The sequence below is a fragment of the Topomyia yanbarensis genome, chromosome 2, assembly GCF_030247195.1.
Source record: "Topomyia yanbarensis strain Yona2022 chromosome 2, ASM3024719v1, whole genome shotgun sequence".
Classification (NCBI taxonomy): domain Eukaryota; kingdom Metazoa; phylum Arthropoda; class Insecta; order Diptera; family Culicidae; genus Topomyia; species Topomyia yanbarensis.
The window spans coordinates 217,553,478-217,574,378 of NC_080671.1; the positions used below are offsets into that span (position 1 = coordinate 217,553,478).

Here is a 20,901-nt window from a genome sequence, read left to right on the forward strand (position 1 = left end):
ATTTCATGGGGTCCCCCCTTTGAAAAAAATTTTGAGTTCCGGCTTATATGGGAATTTCATGTGTGACCGGACCGTTCAGTCTATATTTCCGGATACAAGCGATCCGTGCAAAATTTTACAGACATCTGTGGGGATAATATAGCTATCATTTGGGACTAAGTTTGTGAAAATCGGCCCAACCATTTCCGAGAAACTGATATGAGTTTGCTAGTTATGAAAGATGGCCGCTTTTCCCGGGCACTTCCGGAACCGTCTATGGTGGTCAATGTAGTCAACGAAAGTTTGGTTGGCCGTCGGTGACCTAGAACAGCAGATTTAAGTTGTTTGAGAGACATTTTGGCGAAATTTTTACCGTTTTTGCTTTCATCGGAGTATCGGTTTGAATCACAATTTGCTATGTGATCGCACGCCACAATCTGTAACTCCGGAACCGGAAGTCGGATCGGGATGAAATTAAATAGCCATTTACGGGGACGCAATACCTTTCATTTGAGGCCAAGTTTAGTCGAATCGGTTGCCATCTCCGAGAAACCGATGTGACTGTTATTCTCAATTAAGATACTTCCGCCGGGGCTTCCGGAACCGAGGATGGTGGCCAATGTGGCCAAATAGACTTTGAATGGATATTAGTGACCTAATACTACAAATCGAAGCAGTTGTGGTCATATTTTGGAAAAAATTTTACCTTTATACATTCATTGCAGAATTTATTAAAATCGACATTTTCTGCGTGTTCGTACTAAGTACGAACACGCAGAAAATTGGTTTCTAATGGATCCGACTTCCGGTTCCGGAATTACAGGGTGATAAGTCTTATCACCCTGTAATTCCGGAACCGGAAGTTGGATCCATTAGAAATTCAATAGCAGCCTGTGGGACCGTTGCACCTTATATTTGAGACTAAGTTTGTCAAAATCGGTTCAGCCATCTGAAAAATGAGTGACATTTTTGGTCACATACACACACATACACACACACAGAACTGAATCGAATGGTATATGTCACTCGGCCCTCCGGGCCTCCGTTAAAAAGTCGGTTTTCAGAGCAATTGCAATACCTTTCTATTGAGAAAGGCAAAAATACGAACACGTGAGATACCATATTCACTTTGCTCTGGCCGATCGGGCGCTTAACAGATGCACACTCATAAACAAGAAAAACAGAATAAAGCATCGGAGGTAGGTGAGTGCGCATGAGCCTTGAGTGAGCGTAAAACGATGCGATTCTTCCTATCCTTGGTGTGGGTCCTCGCTCACTTTCTTGAGAAGAGCGGCATAGGACGTCGTATCGTTCACTTCGATGATCAGTGCATCGCCTTTGTACCGACAAGGCTTCCGTTTCTTTTTCTTCTCTTGTTCATTCTTCTCTTCCTTTTGTTTCCGTTCCCTTTGCTTCGCCTGGTGGCTTCCCCCTATGCACCTACCACGGTCTTTCCCAACGTTCCTCTGGTCGCTGGAGCCCTCCAGCTCGCTCTTCTGCTTTTTCGGGTCCTTTTGCTCACCCGGCGTGTCCCTCACTCTTTTCACCGAGCGATTATTGTGGTGATTCTTCGGTATCACCCCAGTTTCTGCCGTCGCGTGTTCTGCGGCTTCCATCAGAGTTTGTTGGCTGATTCAGCTCTCATCAAGAGCGCTTTTTGCTCGCGTTCAGAAGCTGCTACGGCCGATTTGATACTCGTCACTGCTTCACCTTGTTGTGCACATTGCGTTAGATTTATCGTTGTACTCTACCTCATTAGTGTGCACATTGATCAAAAGAGCAATGCGTCCACTATATCGGAAACAATCGAATAAAAATAAGTAATTCCTCCGGTGGAAGTATACAACGATTTGACTGGCTTATTTCTCAACACTCGCTGCGCCAGTCTCAACTTTTTACGCTTGCGGTGACGGCTATCGCGACATTAAACATGTGCTCCTAGTGTTCTACACACCAAAAAACTGAATTTTTCCGTGGAGGTAATTCCAAACTTGCTACAATCTAACAAACCGTAATTGACGAAATGTCGAAATATAACAGTGTTCCGTTTAATTTTTCATGAATGATGTACTTTCCATGCGCAGTGCCATAAAATTACACTCTTCAACATTTTAAACAAACGCCATATGCGGAGTAAAATTACGGGACTCGCAAAATTCAACTACATGTAAAATTAAATTCAAACTATATCATTTTTGATGCTCGTATATGTCATGGTAAGGAGGCGTGAGTTTATGCGATTTTTTCTAGGTGTGTAGCAGCAGATCGCCGGTAAACGAACCCCTACGGTCTGGTTCTGGTTCGAGATGTGCAGGCTATCCTTCAAATTTATTTATATCTTCTCTTTTGGTTGACTTGCTAACAGCTACCTGCAAATGTGGTTCCAAGAGTTCCCAGCGGATCCAAGGAGACCAGTCGGCGATCCGGTTCATGATGTCCTGATAGTGATCTTCCGTTTACCACAAAGCTACGAGTTTAATTTCTTTTTTCCCTGCCATTTTTGTCCGCCCTCTGCTCGCTTTCTCTGATAGGTCTTTGCTTTCCTTATAAAAAGTGTACTGATTATCTAGTGATTGTTTCTCCTTGTTTTAATTTTTAATCAAATGATTGTTTATATTAAAAAATTACAAATTGTATATATTGTCCTTAAAAATATTTCGAACTGCATTCCATAGTCTGAATAAAATTGCATTAATTTTTTTGTCTATTGATCTGAACTCCTTGTTTTAAGATGTAGATATGTCCAAATGTATTCCTATAAGTATAAAAATGAAAAATAATTCCAAATTTCAAGCAAATCCTAATTATTATCTCATATTCTCAAGAAATTTAAATTGTAAAGCAAAGAAATGTGTATCTGAATAAAAAGATGGGTGGGTAATGTCAGAGACATAACCGGAGTGAAGTAGATTACACTTTAGACTGGCTATACAAATGCTACAATATTGACTATCTTCTGATAGGATGTATTAAAAGCAGATATTTCGTTATTTCTAATAGAAATACCGAAATATCGATACACGTACATCGAAATCTAAAATATTCGAACATATTTATCTATATGGAAATCCTTGAATCATTACACGAAACTGTTAACAAATCACACATATGATAACTTTTTATTTCGTGCCATTCTACGACATGCCGACGATATTGTTCACAAGGGGCTCACTTACTATCCAACGCTCTTGGCAAGCCACTTTCTAATGCTTGTAATAACAAAACTTCAATTCCATTCCTTGTTGATAAATGATGGCCCTGAAAAGGGCCTTTTGTTTGGGCAGTATTCGGAATTTAGTTGGAGCTAGTGTTTTGTGCCATCTGAGACGGTGAGCTTGGCGAACTTTTCTGACAGCTACAAACGGACGGCCGCTTCTTCTTGTATCCTTTAACAATGTTCGGAAACATTTGGATCGACGTATATGGTACGACGATACAAACAAACTGATATTGAGCAGCAGCATGCCAAGTTTTTATACCTGACTGCAGCACAATGTAAGTTCGTCCTTTTTTGTGTTGTCCTCAATATGTGTTCTTCGTAGCTCCTCCCCTTCGTTGGTCGATACACAAGCAAATTGTGTTGAACGCGTCGGAGTGCCGTTTACTTAGTAGCTGTATTGGAATACCTTGCTGTTAAAGTGTTGAAATTGGAAGGAAATGCTGCCCGTGACAACAAAAAGACAAATTATTCCACGTCTTCAACAGCTGAGGATTCGTAACATCGAAAAGTTGAACAAACAAGTGACCGTTGCTCAAGGTGGTGTGTTGCAAAACATCCAATCAGTAGTGCTGCCCAAGAAGACCGAAACGAAAGCATAAATCGAACGCTGAAACTCGCAAATGAAATGCATATTGCTGTAAAAAATGTCCTTTTCAGGACAATCACACATTTTTGATTATGAACAAAACTGAAATTGCGAATCCGAATGGGCCAATCGACGAACTGTATTTCTATCGAGCAAATTTACTCGCCAAAAAACCATTTCCCGACAGGAAATTCTGTGCTGCAAGGGCAAATTTCTTTGCGATTTTGTCGTCTTTTGCACATACATAGTTTATTTGGAGCATTTTTGGAATTATCAAGTTGTTAATTTGCAACATTCTTTGAAATTATTGTTGAACTTTTATGAATTACTATCAATCTTGCTGATGCTGTGCGGCGGGGGCACTAGTTTCCATTATAGTGGAAAATTTAGGTTTGCTCGTTTTTCCCAAAAGTTTTTTAGCTGTGCTGTTTTCAAGGAGGTTGTAGTTGAATTCAAAATGAAATTGTTACTTCTATGATGTATATGATGTGATATTAAGCCACCATCAGCTCAAGGTTTTTCCAGTGAATGCGGGTAGACTTACAGTAGACCCGAAATAATTTATCGTGAGACCTTCACATTTTCGCTGTTACTAAAGGGAAATCAAAAAGCGTACCTCGCGGGGAAAAAAGAATCCCTTCCAACAATAATATTCCAGCCAAAAGGTAAAAAATTTCGCTATACATGCTTTACCCACCTGATGGTTTGTTTGGAGAAGGGTGCGTCAAACTCATATTAGACCTTCTGAAGAAAACAAGTTTCCTTCAAATGACTTGGGCTGGCTATCCACGTTCCCTCGTCCAGTCCTCAATTCGTATGATACCCTGGTGCTCCCAGCCCCTCCCAGTTCTCAGTTGCTTTATTGTATTTAGCGCATGTGATTTAAATTTTAATAAAGCATAATAAACAATCATAGATCAGGGGGTGGGCGTAGCGTATTGGTAAATCGATTGCCTTGTACGCAGCGCACCCGGGTTCGAGTCCCAACCCCGTACATAGGGTTAGAAATTTTTCCTAAGAGATTTTTCTAACCCGAAGAGGCGAATGACCTTAAGGTTAAAACCTCTATAATTGAAATAAAAAAAAAAAAAAAAATCATAGATCTCAATACAGTAATGCTTCGACTATATCACGCCCATACATCCATCCATCCATACATGCACGTATTTGTGTACATACATATGTATATGTACGCATCATGGTATGCATAAGTAAATCAGTATGTATATATTTAAATGAATATATGTACATGTACTTATATATTGTTTTACACATATATACATCCATCCCCATATACATAACCAGGCGTGATATAATCGAAACACCACTTTGTAGATAAATAAAGCAATTTCTATTACATTAAACTAGTTCAATGTCTAATTTAATGTAACAAAAACTGAACACAATATTTAATAAATACTATGAGTTCAATAAATGTAATTCAATTAATGAAAATAACAAAAAAATATACGCAATAATTATAATGAAGAAAACATAGTGAAAATGATGCGTGCTACGAAGATTATGAACACAGTGGTTGGAGCGAATAGAGCATATATATTTCAAATAGTGGCATGCAATGAATAAACTGAAAATAAAGAATATAATAAATGTAAATAATATGATAAATATAATGGATAATACAAAAGTATTTGAAATATGAACATGAATAATTGAATCAGTATAATTTAAACATATAATGATTAAGATAAGGCATTCTAAAATCATATATAAACGAATTTTGCAATCGTGATAGTATTTATTGGAAATGTCAAACACATGGCGGATTAAAACTTTTCATTCAATGAAATTACTAAGAAAACGTTGCAAATTCAATTATCCATGATACTCTGCTACTATATATTTTAAACCTAAAATTCATTGGTGTTATCAAAGAGACAGTTGTTGTATTGCAAGTGAACGTTAAAATATGTTTCTTTAAAAAGTTCGGGCGGCAACACTCCATCATTTGGCCCTCCAATCATAAGGTGGTTGGTGCAATCCAATTCAAATATACAGTGTAATTGTATACTAATCTAGATTAATGCATTAATGAACCTTAGGTATGTAGTGAAAATAATGCATAACATAAACATAACTAATCTAATTAATCTACTAGAATTAAATAAACCTACAGTAAAATATAGTTATTTGAAAGTTTAATAATTAAATATATAAACATACACACAAGAACAATCCATAAGTACCACCAATGTGTCACTATATCAAAAGTTTGATGATAACTATTATACGTTATTAACATAATATAATACAATACAATATAATACAATGTAATATATTATAATTTAATATAACCAGTATAAACCATATAAAATGAAAACCATGAAAAAAGTAATATAAATTACTGTAGTATATGCAATAATTGATTTTATATGTAATATGAACAGAGTAATATAATGGATATCCTGTAAATATATAATACAAATAAGTGTTTACTATTAAGTATAATATGATACACTACGTACAAGATGACAACATTGCTGAGAATTGATGGATACACTCACAACGGGAATATATTGAATATAAAATTTAATGAACACCGCCCAAATCTGAAAAATTATTTATGTTAAATATTTGAACATATAAAAAAAAGAAAATAAATTTAAGTAATATCATAGGAATGGTGGCTATAATTGATGCAAAGTACATAATGCATACAATGAATATAGTGCATGTAGAAATCAATTATGTGTCTGGTGCATATCAAGGGAAAAAGAAAATGACAGTTCAGCGAACTTTTTTTGCATTTCACAGCGTTTCGAATCGAAATGTACTGTGGTTGAATAAAAAAGTCTATGTAAACAAACTTTCTGAATTGTCAAAAGGTGAGGTTAAACAGTTTCATGTAATGTTATATTGATCTTTCTATTTCCGTTGAAAAAGAAAAGGCGCTGAATTATTTCGTTATGAAAACAAAATATTTTGCACTGCAAAAATCGATTGAGGTTAATTATTTCGTGATGAAAACAAACCAATTTCCTTTGACTTGAGTTTGCATCTGTTGTTGTAAATAAGCTGTCAGAATTTTTTATTATGGAATGAACCAATACCGCCCATCTACCAACAGAATAACAAAAGGTCTTCTACGGTGACACGTCAGGTAACCAACACGACGTGGTTGAAAAAAATAAGCAAGGGCGTCTTATTAGAATTGCTTTCAATCGCCAGACTGCATTCATGTTCGTGAGAGCGATCATCGATAATCTAGTATTATTCATATACAAAATCTTATATCTATAGCGCTGCATTCAATTTGCCCGAACATTCCAACAAGAATTGTGAGCTTGACGGCATATACATACAGGCAAAATACTAATGTATTTGGTTCGCTCAGATTCCACTCCTCCCCTTCACTACTCCCAAGCATTCATGCATCACCAGTCGATCGGGAGTCGGGACTTCGATTAAGCACCAACAGAAAACTTGACACGCGACGCTGATGCGAAACATCCGTTCCACACGCGTTGACAAAACACAGTTGTTCTAATTTGATGGCACACATCGAGGCAGTTTAGTGCATCGGTTTTACAATTTCTTGCACTTTCGAGCAGAAGCACCAAAACCAGATTGTCCCATTGATACTTCTGCTCGAACGTGCGAAACCACTACAAGCCACCGCAATGATGAATGACCATCGGAAATGGTATATACATATATATAGTTTGGAACTTTCTCACCCGAGTATTCCATTGGACTGCGTGATGGTATTTTTACCGAGGTGTACCGTTCACACACACTCATATCCTTTCTTGCAGCACACTAATATCTGCTCGCCAATTTTTTGGATTCTTTTTCACTAAATGGAACCTTGTGTTTCTTCGACTTTTCGGTACTGTTTTTCAGAAACTTCATTTATTGACCACTTTCAGACGATTCTCGCTGTTTTTCTGGTTTTCTTTCGCTATTTCAACGACCCCGCATCGGGAATCGTCAGTGCAAAGGTATCCCACCTTTGCGAACTGGCTGGTTAGTTTTACTTTTTGCAAATTTATATCACTCGCGTCGGCAGAAAAACGCGGAATTATGCAATCAATATGCAACTATGATTACTTTTTATCTTTCTGGTAAAAAAAACACCACTAATATCACTTAATTGCCTATATCCGAGCCGAAGCTGTCGAAAAAAAAATTAGCTTGTGCAGAGCTTTGGTAGAATCGACCGATCACGATGAAAATACAGACACGACTGCAAAATGAAATTGTTTACTTCTATTGTCAAACTAGTAAAACTAGTCTACCTCGCTTGGAATCGAATTGTACGGACCAACCACTGCTTTCACAAAATCCGTTATTTTCAGTAATTGTACATTCTACAGAATTAGTCACAACTATTTCTGATGCTTCTAATAACAAAACTTCAATTTCATTCTTTGTCGATTGATGGCCCTGAAAAGGGCCTTTTGTTTGGGCAGTGTTCGGAATTTACTTGGAGCTGGTGTATATGGTAACAGCTTTGGTGCCATCTGAGACGGCGTGCTTGGACAACTCTTCCGACTGCAGCGAACAGCACACATTTCGACCGACGTACAGTTACGATGCTGCAAACGAACTGAGCGTGAGCAACAGCATGCTGAGTTTTTATACCTGACTGCAGCACAATGTAAGCTCGTCCTTTTTTGTGTTGTCCTCAATATGTGTTCTTCGTAGCTCCTCCCCTTCGTTGGCCGATACACAAACAAATTGTGTTGAACGCGTCGGAGTGCCGTTTACTTAGTAGCTGTAATGAAATACTTTGCTGCTAAAGTGTTTAAATTGGAAGGAAATGCTGCCCGTGACAACAAGAAGACGAATTATCCCACGTCTTCAGCAGCTGGTGATTCGTAACAACGAAAAGTTGAACAAATTGCTCTCCGGAGTGACAATTGCTCAGGGCGGTGTGTTTCCAAATATCCAAGCCGTACTGTTTCCCAAGAAGACCGAAAAGAAAGCATAAATCGAACGCTGAGACTTACCAAAGAAATGCTCTTGTAAAAACCGTTATTTTTAGGACGACCACATATTTTTTGATAAAGATCAAAATTGAAATTGTGTTTCCAATACGGAGATTATTGAACACTCAGGGTAAAGAGAGTTATGTAATACGGCACCTTGGTAAAATGTTTGAGAATTGAAACCTTTTTTGAATGCGCCTAGTAAAAATGTTTTATACTTCACTCCAGTTTGTTTCTGACCATATTTGCAATTTGCGTACTGAAATAAATCATAATTTAGGGTTTAACCCAAATTGCTCTCCAGGGAGAAACAGTCCATGAAACAGAAAATGCAAACTTATTTTTTGAAATGATTTTGGTGGCCCTGAAAAGGGCCTTGTTTATAATGATACAAGTGAGCTCTACCTTTTCAACTTCCAAATCCATACAAAGTGCGTCCCTGCCGCTTCAGAGTACAGACGACATTCATTGCGGTTTTGCGCTTGGCGTGTTCAGTGTAGGCCACGGCATCTCGGATGACATTTTCCTGTACACCATCAGCATTCGTAGATTAAATCGGAGATGCATTTTACACCACTATGACGAACCAGACGCCGAATGGGGGATTTGGTGATTCCCTGGATTTTATCACGAAGAACCTTGCGATGACGCTTGGTACGGGAACGCAAACATGATACCGCTCATTGTACCGTCCGGACGAGCATATTGCTCGTGTGGTAAACGAGCACCCACTGATACAAAACAAGCTCGCGTGACCTGTATATATAACATTCCCGTATGTAATGAATCCTTTTTGACGGCTCTGAGGGAGATATGCTTGCAAATTGCGCATTTTCCTCGTTATTTTAGAAGGATTTTCTAAAAATCCTTGTTTTTATAGTTTTTATAGTAGTCGCACTAATTTCGAAATTTAATACGAAATACGTGCACGAATTTCCGATCAGATAGTGCAAAAATATTGCGATTTCGATCAGTAGAACAGAAGATATTCGCATTTCAAACCTGGGAAAATTTCTCAACTAAATTTTTTGAAACGGGACCCCATATTGAAACGTTAGAAGTATTCTACTTCAAAATATGCAACTGTTTTACATCGAGGATTTCCAATGCAAGAATTTTGTGCGCAAGACACATACGTGGTTAATCTCAGGTTTTGGTTTGCTCCAAACTTTCGAGTGGGTAAATCCCCCCTCGGTAATTTTCGAGTGGGTAGTACTACCCACGCATTTCGCCGGCTCTGATCCACCGCCCCAGTGTTTTTCAATGAAATACGACATAAGTTGCTTCCTTCACCGAAATTTTTATTTCAATAATTGTGACAGTTTTGTAGAATATTTTGAACTTCCAAAAAATCTTGGAAAGAAGCTATAATGAAAAAAATGTTTTTTAAGTATTTTCACTAATAATGCTCTATATCTCAAAGATTATTGAAGATAGACTCTTACCACCTCCAGTAAAGTTTCTTGTTGATGAATGTACTTTAACTTTGCAGAATACACCAAATAATAAGGGAAATAAATTTTAAATCTCACTTATGGGAGGATTAATCATCATACTTTTGACTTAAAAAGATGGGGCATGTCATTATAATAAATTCTTCCGAAGGTAGTATATCGCTATAACTAACCATTTCGACGCTATTTAAAACCATGTCCTTTTTCGCGTTTTAAACCACTGTGCGATGGCGTGGCTGGTAGCAGAGAAGAGAAGGGCCACTCAAAACCAAAACTTCTCGCAATTCTTTTTAAAATCACTAGCGGCACGTGGTGTCGAAGCCCTGCAAAATACACTGTTAATCAACACATTAGTTCAAAATTATACGACGTTACTGGTATAAAATATCTAACAAATTCATCCCCGATAATCCGACAAGTGGTCAGAATATGTTCTACCAAATAAAAATTGTCATGCAATAATTAACCCATCTTTCAAATACTGACTGCGTTTTTGGGTTGCAAACGGATATTTTACTTTAAAAATTAACCTATCTTTTTCCATCGAAAAACTAAAGTTTTAATGTTGAAGTATGTAAGCATACATTTACATTTAAATATCGAAACTTTTGACTGCACAATCAATTCTTAGCGCACTGCCCAAGAAAAATTTTCAATGGATATCTTCCCAATGGTTATTGTGTGTCCTTTCTTTTGAGAACCACCAAGCAAGGACATTAAATTTAAACACAGACATCATTTTGTTAGCCAGCCATTTTCCTTTTCCAGGATTCGATATAAGTTTTTTGGTCCTTATGAAAGTGGAGGAAATTAGTTTATAATTATTTTCAATCTTTAATATTGGAGGCTGCTTTGTATAAATTCTCATGAGTACCTTTTCAAGGATTTAATGTCGCATTTCAATTTTTACGAAATGTCACCAAGGTCTGTAAACCATGACAATCGTTCTGACTACGCACCAGTGCTGCCACAATTAGGGTAAACAGGTCTAATACGCCCCCCTTAAGCAAAAATAGCTATATTTCACCATTCGACGCCATGATCTTCTCACTAACTACTCTAATTTATTGTTATATTAGTTAGAAATTAGCACCCATTTCATTTTTTTATTAAAAACATCCTGATACAAGTACAATTAAAAATTTTTCAAAGATGCCTAAATTCTAGTTTTTTCTTTCACCCAGGGCAAAATGCCCCCGGTGAAAGTGTAATATGCCCCACAGCAATCGGTGAGTATGCCCCACAACAATTGGTGGGGCGTTTTGGCCGGTGATGAGCTGTTGTGAATACATGAATAATTCTACACACACATAGTTTTAAGCCAAGCTATAAACTAAGATAGTAACTATAATATTATAGTAAGCTACTTGAAATAGTTCTATCGAATCCGACTATTTCTAATTGGTTGTAATGCTATTGGAAAAAGTGGAAGCTTACATAAAAGTAGCTCTTTTGAAACTTTTGTGTGTATTGTTGTTTTGCAACATATTAAAAATACCAAACTAACTTAGTACGTTGATTTCATGAAACGATACTGTTATCAGTCATTTTTACTTTTTAGATAATTCAGGAATCCTGGGAATCGAAGAGGGCCCAAGCAACCAAGAGTTCTGCATTTAATCGAAAAATCGACTTTCAAGTTCACAACAAGTTCGTTTTGAGTGCTGCAGGAACTTTCTTGCTGCTTAGAAGTACACGCGACGCTTTTGGCAACAACAAGTACACGAAAGATTCAGGTGGTAACTGTTAGCAACCTCAAGTTCGTATCGAAGATCGTGCATGTCTTTTTAGCAACTTGAAAGTGCACGAGAAGTTCCATGTTGAACTCCTAGCAACCTCATTGCAAGAAGTACACAAAAATTCTATTTACGAACTTTTAGCAACTCCAGAAACGTTTTACTACAAAATTTTGAAAATTAAGCGTGAATATTTCATTAATGCTTCTAAAAGGATGCCCCAAATAATACGAATTAAAAAAATAATGAAAAAAAAATGTTTCATTGGGATTTGAACCCATGAACTTGCCATCGTAAAAGAGGCATGCTACCATTACGCTAACCGATCAATTAAGAAATGAAACCAAATAAGTAACTCAGCTTTAGGGTGTTGCTTCACCTTTATTTTCTAAATTATAAACGCATATATGCACCGAATGCCGTACATAATTAAACAACAAAAGATTTAGTTTTAATCAAATCAGTCAGGTGTAATATGATGTGTACAAATAAAATTCTAACATTTCTCGTAATATCCATTTCATTATTCATACCTATATTAAAGATTATACTAAAACGCAGTATTTTTCGCTTATTGTCCAGTCCGTTCCATGACTGAGTACACCACGCATCGGTCATAGAACATTGCATTAATACGGTTAACCTCTCTCTCTTTTGACAGTTCAGAGAACTTGTTTACACGCTGACTTAGACAATTTTTTATTCTACCACAGTACAAGAAACAAGGATGGAGTCGCTTCTACACATTGTAAACAAGTGCGCCGAACTGTCAATTTTTCCTTTGATGACGTCATCATGCAATGCTCTATGCAGTTGAATTTGTTGTGATTGCAAATTTCCTCAAACAAAATAAAACCAACCGTGATCGGTATAATAGTGGAAAAGTAACTGCATGCTGCGTTTTATAATAAAGTATTTTTAAGCTGCCGTAAATATGGATTTTTCGAAGAAGGTTAAAAAAAATGGACTATTTTATTACCGTCGTAAGAAATTACTTGCTAAATGGGCTAAGGAGAACCGATCAACTCTAACAGGTACTTAATGGTTTTATTGATGTTTTCTTCCGTATTGCTGAGCATTTCATATATTTGATAGCATCTCTCAAAAGCGCTCACCAACAATCGTCAGATACAGACGGAATAGTAAACGCTACAACTATAATATTAAAGAAACCTGTAAGCCCTGGTGAACTACCTTCCGGGAGACTGTCTCCACAGCACAACTCCAATTTCGACGAGGATAGCGATCAGGAAGATCTTACCATTGAGTTCACAAATACTGACGGAGAATCTGTAACCTGTGGTGATTATGATGATCTTCTGCATTATGATGAAATCGACGATATGAGCCTACCAGAATGCATCAGATTTTGGGCACTTAAAACGAATCAATCTCACGAGTCAATTAATTTGATCATGGACATCATAAGAAGGAAGACCGATGGAAAACAATTACCTCGTTCTGCAAGAACTCTTTTGAAAACATCTCGAAACGCAACGGCGAGTATAGTTGACATTCAAGGTGGTCAATATTGGTACAATGGACTTCGTAATTGCTTGGTCGATTTTTTTCGGTAAATTGACTAATTTTTTAATTAAGATTGTATAATATTTAAAAAATTTATTTCAGCAATTTAGAACATCCACTCTGCATTTCCATAAACATAAACATCGATGGAATCCCAATTTACAAGAGCAGCAAATCTCAATTTTGGCCAATTTTATTCAATATCTACGAGATTCCGGAAGCTAAACCAATGACCATTGCTATATTTTTTGGTTCTTCGAAGCCTGAGAGTTCAGAAGAATTTTTGCGGCCATTCGTAAACGAACTAAGGAATGTGCTGACTCAAGGAATTTCCGTAAAAGGTCATTATATAACAGTCCATTTGAGATGTTTCATATGCGATGCACCAGCACGTGCATTCATTAAAGGTTTAACACAAATTTCCCTTCATGCTTTCCTTACTCTCATTTAAATTTTCAGGCGTTTTCGGATTTAATTCAAAAAAATGGATGTTTGAAGTGCGTATGTGAAGGAGAATATTCATATGAATCTCGGACTGTTGTATTCACTTCATTAAATAGTGCTAAACGAACCGACCGTGAATTTCGAATGCATTCATATGATCGTCATCATAAGACTGTCACTCCTCTTCTCGATGTTCCAAATATGGATTTAATCCAAGATGTTATTGTTGGAGACAGGTTACACCTAATTGATTTAGGGGTTATGAAACGTTTGCTTAATGGATGGAGAGATGGCTCCCTTGGATTTGACACGAAGTTATCTTCCCAGAAAATTTCCGATTTCTCAACTATGTTATGTAGTATTCAATTACCGTCTGAAATTCATCGCAAACCACGTGGATTAGATTATCTTTCACATTGGAAAGGAACGGAATTCAGTAACTTTTTGCACTATTCAAGCATTGTTGTGTTGAAACAATATCTCCCAGACGTTGCCTATCAACATTTCCTTCTATTTTTTTGCTCCATAACTATGCTGTCATCAAATACATATAGAGCAAACTGGCATGTGGCTAGAAAGATGCTAGAAACATTTTTATCAGATTTCATGACCATTTATGGAGAACAATTTATCACTAGTAATTTACATAACCTTCAACATATTGTAGATGAGGTGGAAGTTTTCGGTCCATTAAGCACGTTTGCGGCATATCCTTTCGAGAATGGACTACAACGGATGAAACACTTGATTCGCAGTGGGTGGAAGAGCCTTGAACAAGTTATCAACAGATTATCGGAAGTGGATTCACATGAATACTACAGGATGCAACCATCAAGAATACGGAAGTATCCGTCAATAGCCACATCAGGTGATTCCATAAGAGTCCATGTGAAAGATGGATTTATCTTGAGTACACTGTACAGAAATGGGTGGTTCTTGACAAACAACAATCAAGTTGTTCGGTTTGTAAATGTTTTAAAATCACCCAAAATTATTATTTTTGGAAAAATTCTCGAAGAAAAAAGAAATTTCTTCTCAGATCCTGTGGAATCATCTGTGCTGCACGTATTCACAGGAAATATACATAGTTTATCCGCAAATGAGTTTCAATTTGCATGTGAAGATATTAAATGCAAATTAGTCGCAGTCATGTCTGTTAATGATCATGTGTTTATTCCACTACTACACACACTTGAATAGATAAAAAGGTATCATGAATATGAATAATAAACCATACATATATATGTGGAAAGGAATGATTGTTTTTGTTGTTAACTGAAAGATTATCTGGTTTAAACTGAGTCTTCTGATCCAGTGCTATCGTCTGATCTAGTGTTAGTGTCGAAAAATGCATTTTCGTTAGCCCAGTCATCGTCCTCAGATAGAAAATCGTCCCTAGGCTCTGGGTCGTCTTCGGGTAGTGCATTGTCATCTGCTTGACCATTGTCGTTGAAAGATTCGCCATTGCCGTTGAAAGCGGGTAGTGCCTTTTTATTCGAAACAGCCTTTTTGAAGCTAAATTCAATATTACCAGTGTGCGCATTCGAAGTCATCTGGGTGGAATGAATTCTAGGTACTGCCTCATCTTCAGCCAGAGTGTTATCGATGCATACAAGTGGTTCTAATAGCGGGATGACAAGTTCAGATGGACAAATATCGACTTGGTCACTATCTTTGTTCTGTATATTACATATACCTTGATTAACCTGATCTTCTGAGTTGTCTCTTCCAGGTTTATTCTTTTGATTAGCAACGATATGGCGTGAACTGCGACGTTGGCCAGAAGCTTTTAATCTTTTGTTAGCATTTTTCAACTTTTTCATGAAAAAGTTTGCCAACTTCTGTTGTGTTACTATTTCGGTATCACAAGTACCTATCTCTTCGAAAACTTTAAGTGTTTGTCGGTGTACCATCAATGCTATCTTTGGACCTTTGCGACTAGCGCCTGTCCATGTGCACTCTGTTTGAAATTGCTTACTCATGATTAAATCAAGTGCACAGATCATCCGATTATCTGCGCAATCGCCGTTAACATTAATCCGAAGCCACCGCATCTATAATTGATAAAAAAATAACTAACATTTATGAATAAATAAAAAGTCTAAACAACACATACAAAATCGTGTTTGAATGTAGAATCTTCGAGGTTATTTTCAAAATCTGCTAGCTTCCTAGCATCGTTAATTATGTCGAACTTGTATGATTGGAACATTTCTGCTGACGGTTGTTGGCCACATTGGATGGCATCCATGACGAACTCGATTTGGGTTGACAGGTGTGCGATTCGTTTCTCCAGAGACATAATTCGGGTAGTTATCATGGCATCAGACTTGTGTTGCAAATCAATAAATTGTTGCATATAGGTCAAGCATTGCAGCATTGAAAGTTCAGAAGCAGGTGATGAGTTTGACGTTAATGTAATTGCTTCCGGCAGCTCATTAGGGTCAAACTCAATATACGGTTGGTCAAAATGTGGTAAAGGCGGTAAATTAATTGGCTGCAATGTTGCAGTAGCTACGGGGATAAGAGATTGTGACATGGACGTGCTAGATACATTTAGAGCAATGGGCTCAGATGGTGGATATTGTGTAACAGAACTTTCCGAAGCCACACGATTGCCTGTTTCTGAGTTTTTAAACACAACAGCTGGTTTTGGAAGCGGTGCCATAAATTTCAGGTTAGACTTTTTTTGTGTGCGTTTTTCGGATTTGTATTGCTTGACATAGTGGGTGCAACTATGTTAGTTCCTTGGGTCATTGTAGGAGGCGATACTTCTAGGGGCCAATTTTCCGGAATCGTTATCATGAATGCATCTTTTTTTGTGCCTGAAATTGCTGATGACACAACAGGGTCCAGATTAAGCATCGCTTGAAAATTTTTGGGGCGCGTTTTACTGATTTTTTTCTGTTTTCGTGCAATAACACTAAAATCAGATGATGAATCGCCCGACATCTCATCTACGATTTGAACAGCTTGATCATAAGATAAGATATTTACACGTTTTACATGACATTTGGACTTGTACCAAGATTTTCTGGGCGCAGCATTTTCATCTCGAACCAGCTTTTCTTGTTCGGAAACGGTGGTCCCGTTTGGCCACATTAAAATATCACCTCTAGTAGACGAATCAACCCATTTGTCAGGGACAATCGAAAGCTCTTTCCTCCCTCTGGCGTCTACAGTCTGCACAACGGTGAACGGCATATCTTGAACTAAATATTACTAATGTAGTTACATGAAATATTCTCACAAATTAATAATATTACCTGTTTGAAAAAAAGCTTCAGTTACGCTGAAAACGATCCATCCACATCCAGATTGACGTTTGGGAATTTCCAGCGCTTCAAGTGACAGACGTATTGAATTTCACTGCGGATTCTGCACTCAACTGTGGTGAAATAATGTGTAGGCGAACAACGCATCACCGATCTATATTTCAGATGGCGTAGTGGTTCGAGGATTGGTTTCCACGCAACTGTTCCGGGTTCAAGTCTTCATGCAGGTGAATTTTCTTCAACTTAATTAATATTTAAAAAAATCCTAATTGTATACATACATAACACACCAGCAATCTGGAACGGGAAAGGTGGGATAAGATTGTGGGAGCATAAGTACTAGTAGAATATGTTGGGTCTCCTTCATTGTACAGTGGAAGATATGAAAGATGTTTTTTATGCGCCTTATTTCTTAGAAGTGTCTGTTTAAGCTGCATAGAACGCTATCCAGAAGCTACGCATTGGCCCGAGTTTATTTACAGTTCCCATATGAACTTCAAAGTTCTCCTTCTAAGCTCTTTAGAAGGCTGTTCGCATGTATAATGGGAACTTTAAAGTGTGTATAATTACTTAAAAACTGGGCTGCTTAGAATGCTATTCGAGAACTTCTTCTTAGCTGCTTAAGCCAAAAAATGCCCTCTTATCCGAACTTTTGGTTACTTGGGGGGCATTTAGCCCCGGTGGGGCGTATTATACCCTTTTACCCTAAACCTGTACTGGGAGTTGAAAATTCTTCGTATTCTGTACCAACACAATGACAAACAGAATCATTTTATATAATTATTTTTCATTCGAGATAGTGATATACTGAGTTGGTGCTGATGCTGATATTTGGCTGCGAAAAATCAAAAAAATCCGACTCGGAATCAGTTGTTTCATTTGCGATAAAATTTCACCAAAAACCAGTCAAAACTACAGAGTGTTCTACTAAAATTTCCGAAAAATCTATAAAAAATTGAAATATTTCCAAAAATCTGAGGAAATCGGTGAAATGTTAAAAATAAGTCTTCTGAAAAAAAGAAGCTGTGACCAAAAATCAGGCAATCTATGAGACGTTTGTTTGACAACTCAGTGGAGGGTTTTGTAACAAGTTTGTTTTGCTTTACTCCTGCAAACACAAACATCTTTCATTAGTTCCGATTCGTTTGATGTTGTATCGAATCAACGGTTTTGTCGGACGTTGTGCCCAGCAAAGCGGAGTCAGAAGAAACAATCAAGAAATAATCATCTGATCCAACACGTCTCATGGATTACCTAATTGTTAAATAAATCTGTGACATTAAAGAAAAATTTGTGAATGTGCAACCCTGGCTGGGGCTTGTATTGACATTTGTATGCGAGATGTGACAAACTTGTATTCAGCAAATCAAATGAAGCCTATGGGTGCTTACAGAGTGGTGGCGAGAAGCTAAGCTGGGGCTAGGGCTGGCATTAGAATGCGAAAACCCTGCTTGCTGCAAACCAAAGGGATGATATCAGAGTGAAAGCCGAGCGGATCTGCACCGGCTACCTACTTTTACACTGACAGGTTCCATTTGATATGCTGCAAGCAGATTTATGGCATCTCGCATCCTACTGGCAGTACCACCCAAGTAACCCATAAGCATTATAACGTAGCCTAATATCTGCTTTAGATCCACATATAATGCTGTCTTGAAGAGCCATGAAGTCTGATATTATGCCAGAAAAGGAGAAATATAGTGCTATTACTGTGCATAGATTGACAGCTCGTTTTTGCAGTACTAATGCTATTAGCATTAGTTTCAGTTGGCTGCCATTGTCCGCCATGGTTTTAAAATCATTTCTTATGTTTCCTTTCGGTATGATGACCAAAAGGGAAAAATTTTAAAATAAAATGTTCTGTTTAAAACCGTAATTGACTCTCTTCTAATGTATTGTAATGAATATCCTTAATGTGTTTTCGTTCTCACATGATATGAATGTTTCCCGAAAATTACCTTTAGTATGTCTCGAACTGAGGTACCTTGCCTCGTCCTTCACGGTAAGTTCGCTGCGTTTGCACCCTAGACTATTTTGCGTATGTTCGATTGAAATGAAATATGCCCAATATAATCTTCAATAAGAGTTGCATAACAAATAAACCCATAGCATAACAATAGCATTATATCGGCTTTTTATTTACTCTATAATGGCACTAAATGCACTTGTAAAGCTTACATGCTTTAAAGATCCTTGAAGCATGTACGCGTTATATCAGCTTTATATACGCATATAGAGCCAGTGATAATGCTATATGTCGGTTGCGCTATTATGCATTATTGATGCTAATATAGAGCTTTATTGCATTGTTAATACTGTAATGGAGTTTCAATGCAACATTAGTGCAAATGTATAGCCAATATAGTGCAATGGCTTAATGCTTATGGTTACTTGGGCAGCACATACACAGTTTCTCGCCGCCACTCTGTAAGCGGCCTATCACAGTAAACGCAAGCAATCCGCGCAGATCTGCTCGGCTTTCATTAGGTTTGTTTCAATACACGCTTCTTGCTCCTAGTTGCTCCGTAACAAACAGGAACAAAAAACTTGCTATTTATTAATTCGGTTTGCTACTAGAAGTAGAAAAGGAGAAGAAGTACTTCCAGTTTCTCCTGGTACTGTAACAAACATATTTTGACATCAATCCTTTGATTTGCTGCCTGCAAGTTTCTCAAATCCCGCATCCTAATGCCAGTGCTAGCTCCAGCTACTATTTTACCTGTCGTGTTAAAAAAATCTGTACCAAACTGTACTTTTTTACAAAAATATGTTACGATACGGATCGTACAGAATTTGTACCAAAAATACTCGAAAAATCTGTACCTTTCTAGATAAATATGCACTTGTGGCATCGCTGCTACACACTTTGCAGATCTGCGTACCGAGAAGCTATTATTAATCAGTTACTCAGCATCCAAGTTAAAGATTTTTTCTAAAACAAATTTAAAAATAGTTAAACTGTTAGAGAAAACAACTGCTGTTAAGACCGACGATGGCGAGATTGTATACGTTCATTGGGTCATTAAGCCATATGCTGTTTTTGATTTTTTCCGATGCAGCTGACGTTTTATTGAACCTTTTTTTTATTTTTTTGTTCGAAAAATTACAAATATTTTTTTTACAAAATTGAATTATCACGACAAAATCTTCCATTGGATTCCCTAATATGTGCTAAGTGCTCTTGTGACCTTAAGTACTCACATTAGCTGTCACTGCATTGGATTGGAATTCAGAAAAAAAAATTTACTTCTTCAGCTTAATTATCACAAGTAATATTCATGACAAATGGAAAAATCCACCACCTATGCGGAAGATCACGTTCCACTAGTTAGAAAGAGGGCTCCGCAATCATGTGCTGCTTAGCAAAGGTACCTTACGAGTTACTCTTCAATATGCAAAATTAATAAAAGCGGACCAGGTAATCAGAGAACATTCCGTTGAACCTGGATGATTCTCCGGATGCCCCGCAAAAATAACAGAAAATGTCGTTTTAGAAAACGAGCGTTCAATGATTACATACACCAATAAGCATAATATCAATCAGAAAAGTAAAATCTATTATACGAAACGCAATAATACATTTTCTGTTATTTACTGTACGCTTTAGCGAAGCTCGACCTTACCGCCTGCAACGATTTATACGAGCCAGTCTCAAAAGTTATACTAGTTGAAACGTCACACGGGTGCACTCTCAAATCAAAGCAAGGAAAACCAGCAACAAATCCGAT

General features: G+C 37.3%; 2 protein-coding genes across 8 annotated transcripts in view; both read left to right on the forward strand.

Moving 5' to 3' along the window:
- LOC131682906 (uncharacterized) overlaps window positions 1–20,901 on the forward strand; it is an 834,740-nt gene that overhangs the window by 380,014 nt on the left and 433,825 nt on the right. The window lies entirely within an intron of this gene.
- On the forward strand, window positions 6,197–15,260 carry LOC131682907 (uncharacterized). Of its 4 annotated transcripts, XM_058964722.1 has the most exons (4): window positions 6,197–12,961; window positions 13,023–13,500; window positions 13,557–13,861; window positions 13,914–15,260. In XM_058964722.1, the coding sequence occupies exons 1-4, from the start codon at window positions 12,862–12,864 to the stop codon at window positions 13,961–13,963; spliced, it is 933 nt and encodes a 310-aa protein (XP_058820705.1). In that variant the 5' UTR covers window positions 6,197–12,861; the 3' UTR covers window positions 13,964–15,260. The 4 variants fall into 4 exon arrangements, with proteins under 4 accessions (XP_058820705.1, XP_058820702.1, XP_058820703.1 ...); XM_058964719.1 differs by having other exon boundaries at window positions 6,197–13,500; XM_058964720.1 differs by having other exon boundaries at window positions 13,023–13,861.